Source organism: Taurulus bubalis, assembly GCF_910589615.1.
Source record: "Taurulus bubalis genome assembly, chromosome: 3".
NCBI classification, from domain to species: domain Eukaryota; kingdom Metazoa; phylum Chordata; class Actinopteri; order Perciformes; family Cottidae; genus Taurulus; species Taurulus bubalis.
The window spans coordinates 18,516,961-18,536,236 of NC_136591.1; the positions used below are offsets into that span (position 1 = coordinate 18,516,961).

At 38.8% G+C, this 19,276-nt stretch overlaps 1 protein-coding gene across 1 annotated transcript; it reads left to right on the forward strand.

Annotated features, from left to right (window-relative positions):
- Nucleotides 1–3,013: 3,013 nt before the first annotated feature.
- LOC306733624 (hepatocyte nuclear factor 3-beta-like) lies at nt 3,014–6,071 on the forward strand (the record flags this gene model as incomplete). Its single annotated transcript, XM_079214898.1, has 2 exons — nt 3,014–3,091; nt 4,926–6,071. Exons 1-2 carry the CDS (start codon nt 3,020–3,022, stop codon nt 6,069–6,071), a joined length of 1,218 nt encoding a protein of 405 aa, XP_079071024.1. The 5' UTR covers nt 3,014–3,019.
- Between the last annotated feature and the right edge of the window lie 13,205 nt (nt 6,072–19,276).

Consider the following 19,276-nt stretch of genomic DNA (forward strand, 5'->3'; position numbering starts at 1 on the left):
CAGTGGTTATTTTAAACGTTTGTGATCAACTAAGCGATGAAGTGAACATTTAAATTCAGAATTAATCATTTTACTTCTACTTATTTTGCAGATAATCAACTCAGGCATTGAATGCATTACTTTTACTTGCTAAAGTGCATTTTTATAGCGTTGTATGGTTACTTTAGCCTACTTGAGTGAAGTATCCACTACTGCCTTTCAGTATAAATATGGTGCATTAATGTAAATTAAATCAAGGTGTGCGTAAAAATTAACCTATGGACGTTTTACATGTTCAGAAAATAATGTTTTACCATTAAATGTAATCTTACTGTCATATTTTTTTTCACTTCCCATTAAATAAATATTTAGTCTCACTCTCTGTGAAAAGATGAAGCCATAAAAATAGACATCTATGTTTATAGTTGGGGTTTGCTGAAGTGATTCCATCCAGTTGTAGTTGCATAAACTCACCACTAGGTGTCAGTGTTTTCTTGTTGAGGTTTCAGACGAGAAGAAAGTTCACTGAAAGAACTGAAAGAAAAGACAAATGCTCACCTGAGAAAAATCTGCATGAAAAAAAGAAGCGTTGATCAGCGAGAGAAAACATCTTAATCTCATTAAGATACAATCCTTAAAATCATAGGAAAGAAGCCAAATCTATTATTAAAATATGACGCTAATATTATAGAATATGATGCATTTCTGTAGATTAAACTAACCAACCGGATATAAAAGAGTTACAATGCAACATGCAGTACACATTAATGCAGCAGCAGTAATATGAATCCAGAAACATCAGATATAATATAATAAGTACATTTGAGTATACTTTCATACAGTAAGGTTTTGAATGCAGGACTTTTATTTGTGGTGGAGTATCTTCACAGTGTGATAGCATTGTGTATTCCAGTAAAGGATCTGAATACTTCTCATGGTATAACATATACAGTTTTAATAACACAACAATAAAATGAAAATCAATGAGCAGATTCAGCTGTTTCTTGTGTTTTCTGAGAGAAAACCACAAACGTGTGCGTGTTTGGAAGCGTATTCCTTCATGTGGACTAATCGGTTGAATGTTTAAAAACTACATTACCCATGAGCCTCAGCAGCCAGGCAACGTAAACCAACACAAAGAAATCTCAAGGGTTATTCAATGTATCGTTTATTCAGCTGAAATAAAACATTGAAGTAATTTGTTTTAAAGATAATTTGTTGTTTTTCTTTGACTTAAATTCTAGTTTGGATATTTAGTTTTAGACTGAAATGACTTGAAGTGAGATTATTATAAGATTATTATAAAATATGTTTAGTTAGTGCTGATTTTTGGCAGTGGTGGAATGTAACTAAGTATATTTAGCTGTTTTTACTGAAGTAGCATTTTAAATGCAGGACTTTAACTTGCAGAACATTATATTTGCAGTACTTTTATTTAAAGATCTGAATACTTTTCTCCATCTTTGGCTATTTGTATTTGTGAGTTTACATAAGGAGAGAAGTAAAAGTTGAGGATGGTTTCAAATTTTGTCGATTATTTGTAGGGTAAATAGTTGTGGAAAAGTGGAAAAGCAAAAGAAACATTCCTGCAGTAACTTTTATTATGAGCCAGATTTCAGACCTGAGATTTTCAGCCTCAGTGACCCGCCGAGCTACATGGACCACAAAAGGTGAAATATTTGGGGTTGTTTGACGTTCAAACAGAGAGGACAGGACAGGTTTTGTGTGTGTGTGTGTGTGTGTGTGTGTGTGTGTGTGTGTGTGTGTGTGTGTGTGTGTGTGTCTGCAGAGAGCATGGTGGTCCGGCCTCTCTTGTTCCTTCACCTCGGTTGTGTGTACCGTTCGTCCTGTTGTCCTTTCAGATTCATCACCAGGTAAATACTCACTCTGACAGACCTCAAACAGTAGAAACCTGCAGAGGAGGAGGAGGAGGAGGAGGAGGAGGAGGAGGAAAAGGAGGAGGAGAAGGAGGAGGAGGAGCCCACAGATAGTTTCCACTCTGCTTGTTAATTCTTGTGCAACAGAACATGAATAACATATCTTCAGTTTAGGTTAATTTAGGTTGTAACATAGAGATTCAATGAATGTAACTGCAGTAAAGATGGACAACATTAAAGGGATGTATGAAAAAGTACTTTTCAACACGCACGTGACTGAAAGCTCCCAAATATACTAAATGGACTTTGGGCCGAGTTCAAGTCATAACCCCATATAATGTATTTACAATCTGCAATGACCTCTCTGTAAATATTATTCTCATTGTTAGTGGAGTGACAGCAGAGCTGCAAATACTCAGATCCTGTAACACAGATAATACTACAATGTTCCATGTAAAAGTCCTGCATTCAAAATTACTTTAAGGATTTTATAATGCAATATGCCTTGTTTCAGACTGACTGAATTATGATTATTGGTGCATTATTGTGAATTTAACAGGATCAATACAGTTTTAGCCTAATCATAATACATCATAATCTATTAGTTGATTATATTTTGTATAATCTGCAAAGTTTGAGATGTATAGCAGTATTAGGTGAAAGTAAATAGAAATACTCAATTGAAGTAATTGAAGTCATTTTGAAGTACTTTTACTTTAACGTGATGACGTTACCTGTGTATCGTCACATTGGAATGACGTCATTCACTGATAGGCCTCGGGGCGGGAAGTCTCGTGCCAAAGATGAAATATTCAAATCGGTAAATGTGCACGAAATGGAGGCGGTGCCGCGGGAGGGGAGGCCGCTGATTGGCCGCTGACTACGCGGCGGCGGCGCGCGCGAGCGCAGGTGCCGCGGAGCCTCCTCGCGCGCAGAGCCGTCCCCGCGCTCACAGACGCAGTCGCCGCGCAGGTGAGAGCCAGTCCCGGTCCCGAACAACCAGGAGACACCGGACCGTCACCCGCAGCCCGCGAAGGAGGAGGACAGGGCTTCGGTCCGTGCATTTGTTTGTTGTTGTTGTTGTTGTTTTTGTATTTATATTTTCTTCCCCCGCCGCTTCGCCTGAAACCGTTTGGATGCGTTAAGTGTGGGGAGCGTGCACGATGCTGAGCGCCGTTAAGATGGAGGGACACGAGCACGCGGACTGGAGCAGCGGCTACTACGGAGAGACCGAGGTGCGTGCACTTTACACCGGCTCGCACAGAGCGGAGCCCCGCTGATTATTATATTATTAGAGAATAAATATTAACTGTAGTCAATCAGACACACATCTAAATTAACATTATAGGGGTTTGGAAAATGTATATATATATATACATATATATATATATATATATATATATATATATATATATATATATATATATATATATATATATATATATGTATGTGTATATATACATATATATGTATATATACATATATATGTATATATACATATACATATATATATATACGTATATATAGATAGATAGATAGATAGATAGATAGATAGATAGATAGATAGATAGATAGATAGATAGATAGATAGATAGATAGATTGATATAGCTATATGCATTTCTATATCGATAGATACATCGGAATATTTTTCATCTATTTGCAAGCAAAATGCACATATTAGTTGTCAGTATTTGTTTATCAACTTGTATTTCTGCAGTGCATTAAATGAGAGCCTTGAGGTCCATTAAAGGCATTTCCGATGCAGCAAAATGAGAAATCACGTCCGGAATGAACAAACCTGTTATTTTATTAGATTAAATAAAGTTTTTTTTTTTGGAAATATTTGTTATTCTTGAGGTAATTATTCTAATTCAAAGCGGTTGTATTTAATGGCGAAACATCAACATGTGTAACATTAGACTTTGTTTGTTCAGAAACACGTCAAATTAAAAAGGGAAATTTCACTTCTTCACATTTATAAAGGTTTAATTAAAGATTATACGTCTCACTAATGTATACAAAGTGACTGTTAACTGTTTTTAAATGAGTTAAGTGACTCCGGCCATCAATATAAGTTGTATTTTATCATCATTATAGAGCAAAGATGCAGAACATATTGACAAAAAAGAAAGAAAATCAGAGAGCATCATGATCAATGAGGACCTCTCAACGTCATTTACTAATTCCTAATAATAATAATGATAATAAATCCCTTCAGCTCAAAGCCGTAAACATTGAGGTCAAGTCTCTCTTTCTGGGAGTTAAGTGGTTTTAGAAACACTGATTCCAATATTTAATAAGCTTAAGAGCTCTTAAAGAGCATTTTGAGAGATAAAAAGATTGCAGCTCTGCCAAGTTTCATTATTTATAATGTATTATTAAATATTAAGGGAAAGTTATATCTTATTTAGAGTTTAGTGAATGTCATTGTCAAGAGAATACATATCAAACCTGCAGGAGAGAGAGTGGAGGTGCATTGGCTCTGTCATTAACTCGACCTCGTTGGTATCAATATATTAATAATATAATATAAGAATGAAGCTGTAATGAAGGTGGAAGGAAACCAACAACAACACTAAACTCTGTGGATTATGGAAAAATTATGCAAATATATTGAGTGTTGATGATCAAGCGACACTTAAGAAATGCTTATGAACAAATAACTCGATTAGTCAATCATGCTGTTTAATAACTAAAGTTACAGCTTCTTAAATGACAGATTTGCTGCTTTTCTTTGTCATTTTAAATAATAAACTTTAGGTGCTGAACAAAACAAATGTGGGTTTAGGGAGATGATATTAGCATTATAGGCCTTCAGTTTTCAGAAGGTTTTATAACAAACAATTGAATAATCACCAGATTAATCGATAACAAAGATAACTGTTAGCAGTCCAATATTAAATGTGAAATATTGTTTACAAGAGTGAACAAAACAATGCTTTTGTTTAATTAGTTTTTCAATTTTTGTGTGTAATTTATTTAAATAAAATTAAGCCTATTTAATAAATGAACACACAAATAGTATTAGTGTATAAACACTGTCGTAATAACTGTTCTATGTGTTTCAGTGTTACACCGGAAACATGAACTCCGGTTTGTCCATGAACTCAATGAGCAGCTACATGAGCGCGCCTGGCATTACCGGCACCGGCCACATGAACGCGCACTACGTGAACCCGGTGGGGGTCAACCACTCATCGGTGTCGCAGAGCCCCGGCGTCGGTATGGGGGGCCTGCCGCCGAGCATGAGCTCCATGAGCCCGCCACCGCCGTACGGGAGCGTGCCGGGAATGAGCCCGGTGTACGGGCAGGCCTGCGGCATCAGGTCCCGGGAGCCCAAGCCGTACCGGCGGAGCTACACGCACGCCAAGCCGCCGTACTCGTACATCTCCCTGATCACCATGGCCATCCAGCAGGCCGGCAGCAAGATGCTCACGCTGAACGAGCTGTACCAGTGGATCACGGACCTGTTCCCGTTCTACCGGCAGAACCAGCAGCGCTGGCAGAACTCCATCCGGCACTCGCTCTCTTTCAACGACTGCTTCATCAAGGTGCCGCGCATGCCGGACAAACCGGGGAAGGGCTCCTTCTGGGCGCTGCACCCGGACTCCGGGAACATGTTCGAGAACGGCTGCTACCTGCGGCGGCAGAAGCGCTTCAAGTCCGGGAGAGGAGCCTCCTCCTCCGGCGGCGCCGGTGAGAAGGAGGCGGCGGCGGGGAAGTCGGGCTCGGAGGGCGGCTCGGTCACCACTGCCAGCAGCGGCGGCAGCACGCGCTCCGACTCCCCGCACTCCTCCTCCTCCTCCGACTCCCCGTCCTCAGATGCGAAAGGCGGCACCGGGGTCGACCTCAAAGCGCACCGGGGCGAACTGTTGCCCCCCAGCCCCGTGCGCGTGCCCTCCCCGCTCGCGCACACCCAGCACCTGTTCTCCCACCACCACCCCCACCACCACCCCCACCACCCGCTGCTGCTGCACGAGGCCGCGCACCTGAAGCCGGAGCACTACCACCCGCACTACTCCTTCAACCACCCGTTCTCCATCAACAACCTCATGTCCGAGCCGCAGCATCGGCTGGATCCCGCGGTGCAGTACGGAGGCTATGGCTGCCCGGTGTCCGGGGCGCTGGTGGCGGCCAAGGGCGGCCTGGATCCCACGCACAGCGACCCCAACTACTACCGCGGCGTGTACAGCAGGCCCGTCATGAACTCCTGAGCAAAAAAACACCGTGGATTTGTACATTTGTGAATGTGAGGAAAAGGCCCTTAAACTGCAGGATTTGTGTGTTTGTATTTGTGCAACAGATAAAAAAAAAAAAAAACTTTATATGAAAACAGTCTTTTTTTATTTAACTTAATCTAATCTTCATAAACGTCTGTACTAAAAATGTAAATATTTTTAAATAAGATAGAGTCAGGTGTACATGTTAACATGCATATAACATTAAATGGTTGAACTATCAGCTGCAGGGTCACACACATGAAAGCCTAAGCAGATAACAACATGACACATGGAGGTGAAACCAAATTAACATCAACATCAGTGATGTTCAACAGCATGATAATACACTTCACATTTATCAGCATCTTCATACCCGGCACTTCAGACTGTGACAAAGACAACACTCAGAGCCTTTCTGTCTATATATAAATAAATATATATATATATATATAAAAAGGCGCCAATGATGGCAACACAATACATAATACACATCAGTTCAATACAAATGAATTCAAATAAAAACTACAACAGTCTGTTTTCATATTTGATATACAGACAATTTGTTGACTAATCAAGAGACAGAAAACAAACAGCAAATATTTTGACCATTGACGAATCTAAGAGCTTTTTGTAATATAAAAAATCTCAAAAACTTCTTAGATTCAAACCCACAAAAATATATAAAACTGGCTAGTAGGGCTTTAAATCAGCAGATTATCATCTCGATTCATCGTTTAATCTTTGAGATGGAAGAAACATTCAATTTGATGTAAAAGTAGAAATACAATAGGTTAAAAATACTCCATTACAAGAAGTCCATCCAAAAATCCCAAAAGTGCATCCACTGCATCCAAAAAGTACAGAAGTATAATCAAAAAGATATACCAAAGTATCAAAAATGAACGTACTTATTTAGAAAGTGTTGTATTTTGACAGAATAATCCATAAAAGTATTTTAATGTTGGTAGTTAATCCACGTGGAGCCAGTTTTTTTAGTATTTGTATAATATTGGGCATTAAAGGTTACTGCATCATATCATGAAATCATATTTAAAAAACAAACTATAAAGTGACAGACAGTGAAGTAAAACATATCACATTTATTTCTAAAATGTAGTTAAGTAAAAAAAAGTAACATAAAAATAGAAATACTTTAGTACCTCTGAATTGTACTTAAATATACACATTTCCTCCACTGACTCGTTGGCGTCTCTTACTGCTTGTTTTGTTTCCCAACAATCCAAAACTCACATTTAATAAGTTTATAATGATATCAAAAAAAGAGAAAAATGGTCACAAAGCTGGAACCAGGGAATGTTTGAGATTAAAGCGATTGATCGATTAGAAAACAAAGATAGCTCCAGATTTCTGTCGATCCGAAGAATCAGAAGAATTCTTCAATACTCTTCAACTTCTCCGCCATCTTGTGAACCAAACGCTTAATAATAATCAATCAATCAAGAGAATAATCTGCAAATTAGTCTTCAATGAACACAAACACGCGGCTGCAGCCCTGAAGATAAGTCATCAATACATTTCTATTGATTTAGATTTGTGTGTTGAGGTTTTTTCGTAGGATTTCACTCGGTATCCCCAGGTATCATAAAATAAATTATCGTTTCCTTTTGAAGTAGCGGTGAATCTTTTTATTGATAACAAAATATTATTATTTCACACAGTTGTGGACTTTTCTTTAATCCACTGGAGCAAAATGGAATTTGAAACCCTGATAAAGAACGTTTTGTTATCTGATAAAACAAAAAAACGTCCAGGCTGCATTTTAATTACTATCCAACAGATTGCCATGAAACTGTGTTCAGACGTTCATGTTCCCCAGAGGATGAATCATTTTAACTCTGGTGACCCCGGACATCTCCTACAGCGCCACGAGCTGGTCAAACCTTTTACTAATCATGTGAAAATATCTTAATATTTACGCAATTGATCGGCACAACATTTTTGCACGTACATTCATGTTCCACAGAGGATGAATCCCACCGACTCTGGTGGCCCCTGACTTCTCTTATAGCCCGACCAGGAGTCAAACCTTTTAGTATCATGGGACAATATCTCAACATTTACGTAATTAATTGGCACAGCATTTTTGCACAGATGTTCATGCTCCCCAGAAGATGAATCCCACTCACTCTGGTCAACCCCTGGCTTCTCCTACAGTGCCACCAGCTGGTCAAACCTCTCCCTCATCATGTGAAAATATCTCAATATTTACATAATTGATCTGCACAACATTTTGCGTATACATTCATGTTCCCCAAAGGATGAATCCCACCGACTCTGGTTAACCTCAGGCTTCTCCTATAGCGCCACCAGGAGTCAAACCTTTTACTATCATGGGTCAATAGCTCAACATTTACATAATTGATCGGCACAACATTTTGCGCATACATTCATGTTCCCCAGAGGATGAATCCAACTCACTTTGGTGAGCCCTTGACTTCTCTTATAGCACCAGCAGGAGTCACAACTTTAACTAATCATGTGAAAATATCTCAACATTTACTTCATTGATTGGCACAACATTTTACACAGCTGTTCATGTTCCCCAGAGGATGAATCCCACTGACTCTGGTGAGCCTCTGACTTTTCTTCTAGCGCCACCAGCAAGTCAAACCTTCCCCTCATCATGTGAAAATATCTCAACATTTACTTCATTGATTGGCACAACATTTTGCACAGACGTTCATTTCCCCCAGAGGATGAATCCTAAAGCCTTAACAAGTATAAAAGGCTTTGTTGCATGATTAAAGTGGGAGCTTGCGGAACAAGCACTTTTTACTTTGAAAATATGTTTGATAATTCAGCCAAGGTGAGGAGAAAAAATATATAGTTTCATATATAAGAATATTTTCATGCTGTTTTTATCAACAAACTTCATGGGTCCTCCAGCCCTGTGGGGAAATATAATATTTTATCTTATTATATAAAAATAGTTTTTTGGCATGTTTTTTTGTCTGTGCTGCCATGTACGTCAATAACCAATTAATGCAACATTGATATTGGAATACTGGTACTGGGATTTTTTAGATTAATATTTAAAAAAATGTTTAAAATAATGATTTTTTCTTCAATATGTATACATAGCAAAAACTGAAAGTCTTAAGGAGATCCTTATGATTTGATTATTAAAGCTTGAACAAAGAGAGTTTTTACAGTATAAAAGTCAACTTCTCTGTTGGTGTGTTTCCCCCTGTTTGGGGAGTCTATATTAATAATTATAATAATATTCCAATATCTTTTATTTGAATTTCTGTCATACAACTTCACAATCTAAATCAACCAATTAATGTAATGTTCAGCTTTAGGCCTAAAATTCTGCAGCCTCACACAACGCAAAAAAACAAAACAACAAACAGCTCATGTCTTTCAGCTTTAAATTGTCTTTTTTTTATTTTTACAATATTAAGTAAGTTTCTATCTTTGTGCACAAGAGATAAAATACTCCTTTATTGATGGGAAGAAATGTGTGCGTCGCAGCACGAGGACAGAAATACCTGCAGATAAATGGAGACCATAACAAGAAAAGACGTAAAAATAGAAACAATTAAAGACAACAAAGACAGTTGTGTGATTCATAGCAGCGACGTCTTACATGAACACCAGATTAAGACATAATGATATGAGAGATGTTGTGTGTTGGCGTCATTACGTGCTGTTATCGCCAGCTGACACCCCAACACAGGAAGTTGACCTGAACACTATGGGTCAGCTTGTTTTAAGACACCACGCCTCCTAACCGCTCGGTCTGACTCAATCATAAAAAAAAACACTTTTTTTTACTGGGTAGAGACACTTTTTAACAAGCTTTGCATCTGACGGTTGGAAGAGGGCCGAAATGACGGAGAGACGGTTTTTCATGAGCCGTCTGGGAAACAACGTCTGCAGACATGGCAGGTTGTTCATTAACTTCACACTCAGGATGAAACACACTTCACCAGCTGAGGCTGAATATTAAACATTTCTGGAGACGGATGTTTGGGAAGAAAGTCGGCGCTGGAGGAAGTACTCAGATCTTTCACTGAAGTAAAAGTAACAATATCACATTGGAGAAATACTCTGTTACAAGATAAGGTTATAGTCAAACTGTTATTGAAGTAAAAGTATCAAAATATACTAAAAGTCACAAAAGTAGAAGTACTCATTTAGCAGAAAGTTTTAATTTACAAGAAATCCTGTATAGTTTTTCTTTTTCTTATTAAGTAAAAGTACAAAAGTATGAGCATAAAATTAAACGTTAAAGTAACCAAAGTAAACAATTACTTATTACGCAGAAAATGTTGTAATATTACAAGCATTCCTGCGTTATTTTTTGTTTAATTCAGTAAAAATACAAAACCAATACTAAAAAGAATTGTGAAATACTTAGTTAGGTTTAATAAAGATGATGAAATACTTCGTTATGTTTATTAAAGGTGGTGAAAAACTTATTTAGATTTAATAAAGATGATGAAATACTTAGTTATGTTTATTAAAAGGTGGTGAAATACTTCTTTAGGTTTAATAAAGATGATGAAATACTTGGTTAGGTTAAATAAAGATCATGAAATATTTGGCACAACACACGGAAAAAGTATCATTTATCTTTCTTGACCTCCTTCGTCGTTCAGCTCAAGCTGTTATTGGGTTTATTTTGTGAACCCTGAACCCGAGATTAGATTAGTTCTTTGTTTTTAAACGAGAAAGTCTTACAAACGTAGCAATCTACACATTCTAAAAGAAGACTAGTTTGGCATTTTTAATTTTCTCCAGTTGAGGGTAATGAGAATGTTGATGTTATTTGATCATAAAAGTGATGAAATGTCACCAACGTTGTTACGGTTCATCCTCAGGGGAACATGGACGTTTGTAATGGATAACATGGCAATCCATCCAATAGCTCCCAAAAAAATTCACTCAGAACTGTGAATGTCAACCATGGTGGCGCTCGAGGGAAAGTCAGAGAAACGTCTGAGGGATTCATCCTCTGGGGAACGTGAATGGACCTCACAGTGAATGGATAAATATAAGGATAGTTTGGATCTAAACATGTTTCACTCAATGTAAACATCTTTGTAGTTTCAGTGCAGAACGGGAACAAGAAAGATGCCGAATATTGAGAGAAATGTATCTAATGGCGGACGTTAAAAAGGCGAAATGAAGCCGGATTTCCAGGAACAAAAGGCACAGATCGGCGTCGAGGTGTGAGCGGTTCCTCAGTCACTCGCCGCCTCGCTGAGCGACTCTGTTTGCTCACGAAAGCAATCAGCCCGTTATGAATAATAATGGCGTTTTTCTGAGGGAGGGCTGCATGCCGAGCGACTCGAGGTCAGAGCTTAGCCAGCGATGCCGTGTTTGGACAAGGAGCGTTTACCACACATACACACACACATGCATACATATGAGGGATGTCCTAACTTCAGCTTTGCATGCAGTATTATTCCAGCAGTTCAAACCCTCCAAGAGATAAAAATCTGGGGGTCTTTTTTTCACATACAACTAATATCTGCATCTCGTTATTGCAAATATTAAGCTAAATTCCTTAAATTGGTTTGTGTTTTCCATCAGTTATGTGAATATTCAATATTATAAGTTAACAGATGCTTTTAAATAATGTAGTTTCCACTTGCACTTTTCTTTTGTTCTTTCGGTCAATACGATCACAATCTTTTTTCTTTTTACACCGGCTTTATTTAACGGGGACTTATTTAACATTTCCTGAGATATTTCCGCATGAACCAAATATAGAGCCAGAAGGCTGCCCACCACTTTGGTTCATGTGGAAATATCTCAGGAAATGTTAAATAAGTCCCTGTGAAACGTTGCACAGTCATTCATTGTCCTTGTTGGGTGATCCAGTCAACTTTGGTGATGCCCAACACTCGAATCACGATGTAGCTCTAGAAACTAAACGCCAAAATCCGGTCCTGCACTCTGAGATGAATGCGAACATGCCAAATATTTGAATATTGCTAACTTCATTCATGCTATCATGCTTTCAATAAGCCAACATCCTCGCAATAAGCACATGCTTATTGGTTCACTGACCAAATATCGAGGAATATGTCCATGTATGGTTTTATGGAGATCAACTTTTATTGAACGTCTTTTTTTGTATTTGTTCAAATATTGTTATTGTTGTTATTACAAATATTATCTATTACGTAATCATATATAATGGATATAATGTGTTTGCGTGTTCACGTCTTTGTGTTTGCTATACTATTGTGACATTTTGTGATTTGATTTATCTCTGACGTGTGTGTATTTTTCTAAATTGTTGCAAAGAAAGAAAACACTGTGACTCAAAATCCAGTCCAGTTTAGTCTGATGACAGTTGAGTTTAAGTCTGATGCTTTAAACCTGACAAGCTGAAACAGTTCGGAAAACAACCTAAAATTGCCACCGAACAGAAGATAAACCCTACGTAACGACACTGTTTACCTGCGCACGCCATAAACCAACCTCCACAGCGGCGAGGAGGAATTGTAATAAACTGTAAACCCATATCTCTCATTCACGGCCTCCTTTACTGCCTTTGCACAAACCCTGTAGAGGAAGGAGTCCGGTATTAAATGCATTATAAAATAACAAAGGCTCTGTGAGCAATTTCATTCAGCAGCAACATATTTACTCAAATGTAGATTTTTTGGACGTCGCGTTTCTAAAGCATCTTTTTTAAAGTTATGTTAAATAGTGTGTTTTATCAGATAACTATTTGTGACATCACACTTCTTCTCTCCGCAAACAGCCAATGAGATTCCTCCATTGGCTCCATTGGTGTCAAACAATCGTTCATGATTCTTCCAGGTTTAGTTCATCAAGATAATAAAGGCCGTAATCCTGAAACGAGCGGAAGTTGGCACGTGTTGCTGGAAGTTTTGTCGGAAAACGCGTAAAACTTCACTTTAAGAAATCACGGCAACAGTTGTACGTCGTGTTGTGACAGTTTTCCCAAATCTATCAAAGGTTTTGATGCCCAAAGATTGTTTTGTTGCGTAATGTTGTCCCAACTGACAGAAAAAGAATTTGTGCCGAGCGATATGAAAATAAATAGGCAATTCGAACAAATAGACAATTCAAAAGATTAAAAGAATATATGCATATATACACACACACACAGGTCCTTTCTGGTTTCCTGTTTTGAGATACAGTGCTTTTACTTTGAAGGCGAAAAACAGAGTTGAAACGGAAGTTGCATAGTGCGCCGTTTAACGGCTAAAGCTACAGTCTTTAAAGACCTCCTGTCGGAGGGCTACGCTACAAACTGTAACTCCGAGATAACTGTGGTCACAGCGATGTCCGTCCAAGGCCCTATTCTTCGTAGCTGGCTTACTGAGTTAGCTGGCTAATTTTCAGGATAAGATGACATAGGTCAGGCTTTTCGGTTCATCGAAGCAAGTTTAGAAAAATATATATTCTATATATATATAGCGATATTAGTTATATTAGTTTTATAGGGAGAGAGTTCTTCCAGATCGCCAAGATCCCTTCTCACATCATCATGACTTCCTGTACGAGCGCTGTCGATTCTGCCGACAAGGAATCATTTATTTACGAGAGCTTCTCGAGCCGTACATTGAACACCACACGCCGATTGCCCGTTTCACAGACATAGACTATCGCCCGCTGCATGCGCTGTTCTTAAGTTTATTTAGCGCTTTGGAAATTTATGGCTGTGTTGAAAGCATGATTATATGACAGTGTTATTACTACCATACATATCATTATTGTAGAAAATGATTACGGTGATCGTGATAAGAATACAGGGAATCATACACAATTTCTTTTCACTGCTTCAATTGATTGAATTTCTGATTATGAATAATACATACATACTGATCCGCCCATACACATATTCAAAATCCTGTTTATACACATGTTTATACATGTTTATACACATATATAGTACATGATACATACGCACATACAGTACATATATCCTCATAAGCATATATCTATTTGTATACGACTGCCAGCAGGCACATTTAAATAAATATAATCTGATTGATTTGGGTGATGAAGCACTTAGAATTAGCCGATACATTTTCCCAACACTGACGCATTTAACTTGATATATTTGCAACGCTTATGTCTCGCAGCGTTCACATCAAAAACGTTCGAAGGACACTGGTTGCTGCATCAATGCTGTGTAACGTTAAGCCCCTCCCAATGCTAAAAAACAAACATGCTGTTAACGCATGATAAAATCATATAATCAATATATATATATATATATATATATATATATATATATATATATATATATATACACACTTTTAATTTTTTTTTATATATATATACAAAATAATGTATATATATTATTTTAATCGCCTTGTAAACACTTTGTATCATCATATAGTATATATATATATATATATATATATATATATATATATATAATGTAATATTTTAAAAGAATAGATATGTATAAAACAATCTTTTAATCTTGTTTTAATCGCCTTGTAAAGCATATATGTTTTAAAAAGTGGTATATATATATATATATATATATATATATATATATATATATATATATATATATATATATTTATAAATGAAGATTCTTATTATTTTGCACTTGATTTTTCCAACCTGATCAGTGAGCTTGGGTACATTTTAAGTATTGTTGGGAGCCGTAACACAATGAAGAGCTACGTATTGTCTGCAGCCCGCGTTTCTGAGTCTCTGTTTGTCTCTTCGCCTGCCTTCCTCCTCACACCTCCTCTTCCTCTGCAGAGCCTCTCCTGCTGCTGTCAGAGCATGTGTACACTGAGTAAACCTCCACATGCCGATGGACCGCCTTCCGCATATTTGCGCTCGGCTTTATCAGACTCTCCATTTGGTTTCCCTCGTTCGAATTCATGCAGAAAAAGGGACAAATAAAAACCTGCTATACTGATTGGGTGGAAAAATAAAATAAAACATCAGTCATGATGTGTCAGGACTGTTTTTATTTTTGTTTTATTTCAGAATTTTGTCAGTCTGAGGTCATGTGGTTTGGAGAGCAATCAGAAGGAAGGAAATTTGGTTGGAAATGAGTGAATAACACCATCATCATCCTATACCCAATCTATGTTAAAAAAAATGCTGCTTTTGACGAATAAAACATTGATTTGAACTGCGCTACTGAGGCACTTGAAAGCGCTGCTTTTTTACGCTGTTTAAAAGCAGTTGAAAAATCGTTTTTTCTCATGGTGATGAGCCTCTAGTTCCGTTTTGCATAACCCAAAAGCCCAAGCGCTTCAGCCACAGACAGTGTATAAGAAGTGGACGTAGTCAATGTGGCGTCACCCGTTGGTTGGTGGACTGATGTTTTGAAGCCTTGTGTTCAGCGATTTGGCCGTCGCCATCTTGTTTTTTTGCAACCAGTGAACAGGAAGTGACCATATTTGGACTGAGTAGGAGTGACGTAGAGACGCCGTATATGTCTCTGGTATTGACCTGTCAATCAACTCTATAAGACCATCATGCTGTATTGAAGAAGACTTGAAACTAGACATTGAGACATAAACTCATGTGTACAATGTTTACTGAGGGAAGAAATCAAGAGAGAAGTAGAGTCATTTGTATAGACGTCTATACAACCAGAGGAGTCACACCCTGGTTGTCAGGAGAGAAAATAACAGCATCGGCTTCACTCGGCAAAACGGAAGGTTGCCGCCTGGTGAAAATAGAGATTAATGTCAGATTCGGCTTTCCATAGTGAGGAGCTGTCTAAACATTTACTGAGGTGGGAGAAGCAATGCTAAATGGCAATTTTCCAACTATCGTACAAGAGGATTAAAATTATAATATTTTTTGGAAGAAAATCTTCGAAATGTGACACCTCACAGTCTCAGAAAAAGTAAATAAAAATAAGTGTAAAACAACCTGTTATAATAGTGACAGTATATCCCTGTTAATTACGTGTCCCATCAAATTAAAGTTTGATATCAGCCTTGCCCTTCAAAGTCCAACATCAATCGCCCCCTAGTCTCCAGGAAGTGTGTGTTTTGTGCGCATGTGTGTGTGTGTGTGTGTGTGTCTGTCTGTGTGTGTTTCCCTGACTTCCAGCCACCTGTGTTTGCTCAGCAGCTTTCCCTCGGGCCGGGCAGAGTGAGCGGCAGCAGCCAGATAACACCAAGGCTGCGTCGGTCTGCAGAAAGGCAGCAGGGTTTTTCCTCCTTTTTTTTTTTTTTTGAATACAGTTAATCATCATCTCTGCTCTGCTTTGTTCTGCGGCTCAACATGGACGACGAGGATCTGCATTGTTTTGTGTCGGCTCCACGAGTGACACGAGGCCACGAGTCAAAAACCTGAAGCTTTCATGACAATGATGGTTTCATTTATTGTGGGATTTGACTCCAAGTTATGGACGCCCGTTTCTGCCGTTATGTGATGATAAGAATAAGATCTAGATTGTCATTATTTTGAATTATAATTTAAAATATGATGTCATTATTTTGAGATATGAAGCATTTTTTTTAAGACACTAGGTCAGCATTTAAATAGTAAGTCATTATTTTGACATACTAAATTATTATTTTGAGATGCTAAGTCATTATTTAGATACTATGTCATTATTTTGAGATACTAAGTCATTATTTTGAGATATTAAGCCATTATTTAGATAGTAAGTCATTCTTTTGATACTTCAAAATCTCCAACTTGTGTTTTTGGTTTAAAACTAACTAAAGCTTTTCTAATAATTGTAGCGGAGTAAATAAAGTACAATACTTCCCTCTTAGATGTGGGGGAGTAGAAGTAAAAGAAGACGCTGAGCAGCATGAGGATTCATTAGGAGTCTTTCTGTTCGTGATTAATTAAGTCCAACGTTCTCTATATTTTAGCTCCGTGTTTGGTCTCCTCCACATCCTGAGTGAAATATCTGTCTCTTTAGCTGCTAAATGCTCCACTATGTTCACCAGCTGGTGTCCGTCTGCTGTTTGCTGCTGTTTGCTGCTGTTTAGGTCCTGAACAATAAAAAACATCCGTCTGTAATGGCTTGAAAAGAGATTAATGAACCAAAACAGTGAAATTAGGAGATATAAAACCAAAACAAAGTGAGAGATGCTAAAATGCTCAGAGCGGAGGGCGAACAAAAGTCTCGTGATCACGTTTCCTGACACACATTTTCATTCGATCCATTATTGATATGAACATATTGATTAGTGCAGCTGTAAAGGTTGTCAAAATTGAGTAACTAAATGGTGCTGAGAAGCTGAGACAAAGATGACTTTGGGTCCTTTCAAAAATGTATTAAAAAAAATGACAGTCAAACAAACAAAGATATCTTGTTAATTTCTAACCTATTCTCTTTTAAATCAGCCGACTTGTGCAACTTTAAAGATCTTCATCTTTTGATCTCAATGTAAAAATACGTATGAATTTGTGGTCTCACGGCAGTGGGGCGTCTCTGACACTGCAGATACTTAAAAAAGAAGAAGAAGAAAAAATCGGGTCCATCTTAGATAAACAGCAGTTTTCCATTCATGGAGAGATGTACAATGACGCTTTCTTAAGGTGAAAAGAGCTTAAGCGTCAATCTGGGTGCCTTTCAGACCCCCAGCCCGGCCACCCAGAGAGCTCTGGGTCTGGGTGTTTTTTTTTTTGTAGTGGGGATAAAAATTTGGCGGGGCAACGGTCAACTACTGCTAAACGTCAGCGTCATTGGACCCCGAATGTCATCTTCACTCTCCCACGTTTGAAGTGGTGGAGAACACCCCCCCCCCCCCCCCCCCCCCCCCGCTCTTTCGATGGCCATCGGGCTGAACATTTAGCCGCGGCGCCACGCGCAGGGATGCTAAACTTCAGCCGACCGCCTCCACGTCAAGGCGGGCCAAATAAAACAAAAAGTCCGAAGCCTGTCACCTGACGGTACAGTTCGCAGAGAAAAGGGGCTCTGAATGACATGAAACCAGTTATATAGTGTGTTGTCTAATAGCTGGCGACGGAAGACCCGCCGCAACAACAACAAAAAAAGGGACGCCCGAGACGGCGCCTTGATTCATGGGAACGCCTCGGCTCTGCCTTTGTGGCTGCTCCTCCACTGAGCAAATACTCCAAACTGTTCATTCCCCCGCCGGCCCTTTCTCTCCTCCGGCACATTGTTTGTGCCCTCGCATTTCATTCAGCCATGGAGGAGTGGGGGGGGGGGGGGGGTTGGAGATTGCTCTCAGAGCCACTGAGCAAACAGTGTGGAGAAAAAGGAGCCTGCCATCTTTACTCTGTTCCCAGGAGAACTTGCCTTTTTTTTATTTTTCTTATTTGAGCTCCAAGCTGTCGAGCTGAGCCGAGAGTTTGATGTCAGAAAAGCTGAATTAATTGCTTTAAGCCAAAGGGGCGGGCCACCCATCACCAAACGCTGCCCGAAATGTTTTATGGAGATTATTAAAGCTTTCCCGCGACACAAGGTGTACAAATATCGGCCGGCGGCAAAAAGAGTCCGGGCCTTTTATTTTACGATTCTGAATCATTTTCACGGAAAGAAAGATTTCGAATGTTTGTCGCTTTTCTGTTTGTCAACAGATTTTTAAGCCTAAAGATTATTTTAGAGAGCCAGGTGCACAATACACTGAACATATAGCAGTGAAGGACCACATCAACGTGCATTTACTTCACATAACAGCGTTCAACTTCAGTTGAATGGTAGACTCCATTGATTTTTTGCATGCAAAACCAATATTTTCTCTCATTTCAAAGTGTTGCGTCATCCAAATTCCCGAATAACATGCGCTTCAGCTTTAATAGTAACCTTTAAAGGGTGACATATTGCAGGTGGGGTACGCAGAAGACGGGTTAATAAAAGAAAATGGATTGTAATTGAAGCACACAAAGTGTTAATTCGTGGCGTGGATCCTACACTTCCCATGATGCAAAGCTAAACATCGAGTGTCAAACATTTTTCAGTGAATGCCCCAGAACTCAAACTACTGTCAGTCCTCCCTCAGGTGGACGATGACGGCAAACACAACACACAAGAGCTCACTCTGCATACAAAGACCTTCTCATTAAAAAGCTACCTCATGCTAAAAAGAATCCCCGCTGCCATGTTTCTGATCTCCACTTAACATCCACGAGCAGGGTCATTCAATGCAAAGCACACGGCAGACTGATAAACACATCTGTGCTGTGTGTTATCAGCAGATTAGTGGCTCTTTGTTAACGAGGCGGCAAACACAGAGTGAGCTATCAAAACTCCCCAACAAAGCATCCGAGGGAGC